General features: G+C 39.0%; 1 protein-coding gene across 2 annotated transcripts in view; it reads left to right on the top strand.

Moving 5' to 3' along the window:
- The window catches only part of OGDHL (oxoglutarate dehydrogenase like), a 49,867-nt gene that overhangs the window by 37,922 nt on the left and 5,866 nt on the right, over window positions 1-6,079 (top strand). For both annotated transcript variants that reach the window (XM_019617451.2, XM_031554348.1), the window contains 2 exons: window positions 3,323-3,394; window positions 4,824-4,949. In XM_019617451.2, coding sequence (XP_019472996.1) covers window positions 3,323-3,394; window positions 4,824-4,949 — 198 coding nt within the window. The remainder of the gene's footprint in view (window positions 1-3,322; window positions 3,395-4,823; window positions 4,950-6,079) is intronic.

The following is a 6,079-nucleotide window of genomic DNA, read 5'->3' as shown; positions in this document are numbered from 1 at the left end:
TTTTTGTTTGGGTCAGCTGCCCTGGCCATTTCCCCTCCTCTCTTCTTGTCCACCCCCAGCCTACTGGCTATAAGGGGTTTGGAGAGAGTTTTGGTGCAGTGCCAGCATTGTCAGCAGCAGCTGAAATACTCATATCACGTTATCAGTGCTGTTCTAACCACAGATACAGAGCACAGCACTGTATGGGCTACTGTGAGGAAAATTAACTCCAAGTCCATCTGTAAAATCCACCAGCGTTGTTGGGATCCTGTGGTGATATCAAGGTGGAGCAGGAGAAGGTGCTACTTATGTTGGACTGCTTCATTGCTACAAAGATGAATTTGGATAGTTGGATCAGTGAGAACTAGAGAAAATGGAAGAATATTTCTGAGTGCTTAGCATGGTGTTCTGTTTTGTGGTGTGTACCACTTTTTCCATGTTATACGACACATTTAATGTCTTGATGGATAGCAGCAAGTGAATACAAAGAACATTTCTATGACTTTGCTGTGCATTCTGTCTCTTTCTCTAAGAAAATACCTCTTTTCCTAAAAAAGCTGGATTCTCCATGTACAGTTAAAAAAAATTGTCTAACAGTACTTAGTTTTATTTTGCATTTAGCATGTCTCTGTAAACTGTTCTAAATTCACTGGTAATGAAATGATGCAAAATTTTAAAGCTTCTTCAAAAATCATTGATATTAAATAACTTTGATGAGAAATAATCAATTTTTGGAAAGGAAAATGTTTCTGAGAGCAGTTGACTCCCTTCTTTGGTGGCTCACGGTAGGAAATGTACCGTGTCTTAGAGGGAAAGAGCATAGGCTCTGTGTATAACGTACATGGAGTTCTGTATCAGTGGTAGACTTGTTTTTCAAATGTTTAAAATTATTTTTAAGTATTAAACATACATCATGAGAGGCTAAGATAACTTTTTCCTTTTCAAATATATAGATACTTGTGAACTGATGCCTGATTATTTCTAGTTTTCTGTTAAGAAAAGCATCATATGCTGCAGCAGCAGCAGTCTCTGTCAGTAAACATGCTCCAGATCCTTTCACTACAAACTGCTCAGTTTTCATTCTCACAAACAATTTAGTTTTATTTCCATTCAATTATAATCCTGAAATGCTGGGTTGCATTCATATCCTGCGAATGGCTTTTCATTCCCATTTGTGTGTATGAAATGAAAGACCTAATGCATTTCACGAGAGATTTGATAAATACATATCTTTTTTTGTTTTTTTAAATGAATCAGGAGGGACAGCCTGAATGTGCCCTCAGCAGGAAGTATGGTCCTGTGCAGAGAAGCACTCAGCTGAGAGGAGTTGGTTCTCTGCTACTTACAGTACATTAGTCTTTCTGTTCTCATAGCCACTTGGCAGCTAAGAGTTGCCCAGCACTTCTGAAACATGCTTATTTTGCTGCTAGTGTCAGGTGTTCTTAGAATATTTAAAAATCCCACCAGGCTGTTGAAATCTGTTGCCTTCTCAGAGGAGCTTTCCATTACAGGAGTGTTATTCTCTCTAACTACAGTGTTGGGGACAGAATGATTTGGGGAAGGGTTCGTAATGGGATATGGATCCCTTCACCTCTAGGTCATGCATGCGCAGGCAAGTTGGCTGTGATTGAAAGACTCTGCTGCCAAATGGCTCCTTGGGGGCTCGTCTGAAAGTAGCTAATGGATTCAGTATAGGTCTCACCAGAGAGGTGGTCACAATAGAAATAAACCCTACTCCATCCCACGTAGCTGTCACTGTCAATCTGACTGGCAGTGTCAGCAGAGAAATCAAAGATGGATGTGAACGCTGAGGCTCTGCATTGAGGTTGTTGCTGGGGCAACATGTGTGTGGGTATGTTAGGGAAGCCTCCCATGTCACTCCTGTGATTTGTTTTTTAGTAACATCTCGGCTTCCAGCATTCTCCATTCAGTTTTGGTTTTGAAGCAGTGTTTTTGTACGTGTTAAGACTGTACTCAGTATAGGATTTTGTAGTTCTACAGCAAATAGACAAGTAAAGCAGTATTACACCAATATTAGACTTTTATTCTGTACCATGTTATTTCTGCTTCTTATTTCACAAGCCCTAACACGATGCATTATTGAGCATCTCAAAAGTGGAGACAGATTTCAACAGTACTTGTGCGGGGTACAGCTCATGGCTGTTTGTGTTGTTCATACGTTTCCAGTGAAGAAACTGTTTCTTTCCTTTGAATTCTGTTAGTGCACGGAGTGAACCCTGTGCTTGAAAGCAGAGAGAATCGTGTTGAATCAAAGTAATAGCTGTCATAGTAGTGATTTTGAAGGCATTCATTCATGTTCTGACTCAGGGAGTTATGATAACAGACAAAGACACGCAAAGAAAAAAGCATCGTTAGCTTAGAAGCCATGGAGAGAGTTGAGAGGTGTAATAGATTGTTTTCAGGTTAAAATACTTGGAGACTGTCTCCAAAATGAAGGTCTGACCTAACAGTTACTGTTCAGTAACTGAACAAGCAAAGACTGCCAGCATTAGGGATAAATAAAAAAGCACACTGCATTCTCCTCCTCGCAGCTTTCTCTCATCCATTACAAATGAGGATGTGAGAGGGGGAGATAACATTCTGTTACACCTCTTATTCCTGATATTGTCCATCACTTTTTGCTAGTAAAAAATGGATCTAGCAATATTTGTGTGTTAAAAGAAATTACCTTGGGTACTTCTAGTGGGAAAGCAGATGTGAGCGTACAGTACTTTGACAGAATAAATACCTCTTGAGGCAGTAATTAATCACAGGCTAATCTGGCAGACAGTGCTTACGTGCATTTTGATCTGTTTTAGCTGAAGCATTCGTTAAGGCTATCTTGTCCTGTACTGATCACTTAACAATCTCTCTCTGAGAGAGAGATCCTGAGCCTACGTTGGTTGCTATCATAGCAAAGACTGTCAGCAGCTAACTTTGCATACAGGTGTGATTTGCCCCCCCAGAAAAGTGAGAAACACTACAGCATGCTGAAGCACAGTGTTTCTACTCCTTATTTTCCTCCTGCTCATTTTTGCCCTGCGTTAGCAAGGGTTTTTTTTTATGTCCAGGTGGACTTACTGCACTTTCATAGTTAAAAGCATTGAAAATCCATTGAAACCTAGCCTTCTCCTGTGAAAGTGTTCTATGGGAAACAAAGAATTGCAGTCCTTCGGTGTGTCTTTCATCTCCTCACTGCTGCTACTAATGATTTGGAGGCAGATGTGCAGCCTGGTGCAGAGGTGCAAGGGTGAATGGAAGTACTTAAACAGTGAGTGGCCTAAACTGATGTCTGACTGCTGATTTGGCTTTTTAATGTTGTCTTAAATGATGTGATTACCAGGGTCCAGAGCATTCATCAGCCAGGCCTGAAAGGTTTCTGCAGATGAGCAATGACGATTCTGATGCTTATCCAGTAAGTAGATCTGTCAAAAGCCCTGTTCTTTTTGCTGCTCTTCACCTTTCAGAGATTTATTTTGAGCCAGGTTGTGTTGGCTTCATCATTAGAAAAATCATTTTATTGCCACAAATAGCGCTCTGTTGTTTGCCACAGAAGAAAAAACATTTGAGTTACTTTTTTTTTTTTTTTTAATTCTGAATAACCCTTTTTTTGGCTAGGAAGTGGGATAAGATTTAGCTGCAAGAGTTAATGTAACATTAACTTGATCCCAGTAAAAATAACGGGCGTGTGCAGTCTAGGCTGTTTCATTTCAAAGATGAGATCATATACAATTAATCTCTGGCAGCATGATCTCTTTATGGCTGTTCCTCAGGGCCAGTGATTCTGCCTGTATATATTGCTGTGCATACTGCAAATAAGTGTCTCTAGCAAATTTCTAAAGGAGGCCATGTGAAACTACTCCTGGCTTTTTGCACTGGAGCTAAATTGTACTGCTGGGAGCATGAAAGTAGGGCCAGCTTCTAAATTTAATTCAGCTCAGACCTTCGTAGTTTGATCATTCATTTCTACAGATAAAGTACGTAACTCTACAGGCTACTGGGCATTTACTTCCCACTGTGGGTTTTATAAGAAGCACTGTTAAAAATTAATTGAAAAGCTCATAAATTGAAAAATCAATGTATGCATTTCAGTTTTGGCCCTGATTTTGTTACCTTTGGAGTAAGGATAATTCCAAAGCAGTCTTCCTTTTCATGTAAAGGTGATCTTTGCCAGTGTACTGGCAGAATAAAGACCTGTTTGATTCAGTACATCTAAGGACAAATTTAATTGCACATAATAAGGAAGTAGTAAATATTATCAGAGGAGCTAAATAACTATTCGTAACGTGAACCAGGACATCTTTGTGTTAGATGGTGTATCAGTCTATATTGAGGTTATTATACCTACATAAATGCTTACCTATCTCCATATATGCATTTGTATATGTATATAAAACATGTATATGTGTAAAATAAATACAAAATACGAAATTTATGTACTGAGATGAGGACAGGACACCTACCAAAAAAAAAGGGAGAGGGTTAACTATACTTTGAAAAATTGGATTACTGTTCTAAATCTTTCAGAAAGGTTCTATTTTGTGCCTTAGACCTACTGAAATTCTAGTTCTCCTCACCCTTCCTTCCTGGACTTCCCAGCTTGCTGAAATTAAAGGAATGTTTTGCCTTTCTTCCTAGAACGATATAAAAATAAGTAAAAACAGAAGAGTGTTTGGTAGGGATGCTTCCCAAGCTAATAATATAATCTCAGCAGAGCTCTGCTATTTGAGTTTTCTGAGATAGGGAGTTGGTGAGAGTCAGAAATAGAAAGATGACTTTCAAGCTTTTTTTATTTTCCTGATCTTTTTAAGATGTTTTTCTAATGGCTTTAATATCTCTCTCAGGAGTTCAGCAAACAGTTTGAAGTTTCCCAGCTGTATGAATGCAACTGGATTGTGGTGAATTGTTCAACTCCAGCCAACTACTTTCATGTCCTCAGAAGACAGATCTTGCTGCCATTCAGAAAACCGGTAGAGTTACTCTAATGGACTTCATTACTCTAGCTGTATTAACTGTTGAGTAAAGAAGGGATCTTTGTTTGCATATGCTGTACTGGTGAAAGGAAAGCGAAAGGTGAAAAGCCTCAACTGCACACAGGTGTTCAGTTTGGAGCGAAACTTAACTCTCGCTAGAAGTCTAAAACTGTATTTTCAGCTTGGCTTCTTTATGACTGTGCAGTCCATCAGATGGGTTTGTCAAGACACTGTGTGGCTAACAGGTTGCATGACTACAACCTGCATGTCTAATTGCTTGTGCTCCAAAAACCTGTGTCTATTTGAGTAAGCACTGACTGCTATCCTTAAAAAGGTGGTTTTTGTTTGGAGTCATAATGCTCTCTCCACTCCAGTGCCAGATGCTTTCCCTCTGCTCTTCTAGAGGTGTTCTTCTCTATTATTATGGAGAATTCACAAGTGCAAATTTGTCCACGCTTAGACTGGGATAACCATATACTGTAAGGCATTGCTGTTTGTGTCACTGCGTTGCTGTGACTGCAGTAGTGGCTAACGGATCAGCAAGGGAAAACTTAGAAGCTCAGCTTGGGTTTCCCCAGAATACATCATCTCAGCTGGTCTCACATGGAAATGCTGACCGAAGTGCTCCATCACTCTGAGATTTTTAACCTTTATAGATGTTGCTTGTAGCTAAAATATAGAATTGCAATTATTTCTTCCTTTCAAGGCCAGTTACCACGAATCCTTTTAGAGGCTAACTATTTCAGGCATGGCTGCTAAAACACAGATTTCTGGAGAAAGCTCCATTAACTTTTGAAGCCATTCAGGCATCTTCAAAACTTGAAGACTAAGTTACAACTGTGGTGTATTTCACATGTTTGTAGCTTGTGATTTGATTTTATTCTTAAAGAGAGGCATAAAGCAGTGGTTTTTGAGAATCCATGGAGAGAGTGAATTACCCAAATCTTTGGAATAATTATTAAACTCCATAGGCTTTCAAAACAGGAGAAAAACCATGAAAATGTATTGTTTGCTATTCATATTAATTTGATTTATAGTATTTTCAGTTTGTGTCTCTTGTATGAACATTGATAAGAATATTGCAAGTAATAATATAGATAAAGCTGCTCCTCAGTGCTGGAATTTTT

The sequence above is a fragment of the Meleagris gallopavo genome, chromosome 8 (genome assembly GCF_000146605.3).
Source record: "Meleagris gallopavo isolate NT-WF06-2002-E0010 breed Aviagen turkey brand Nicholas breeding stock chromosome 8, Turkey_5.1, whole genome shotgun sequence".
Classification (NCBI taxonomy): Eukaryota; Metazoa; Chordata; class Aves; order Galliformes; family Phasianidae; genus Meleagris; species Meleagris gallopavo.
This window is presented reverse-complemented; position numbering and strand designations above follow the sequence as displayed.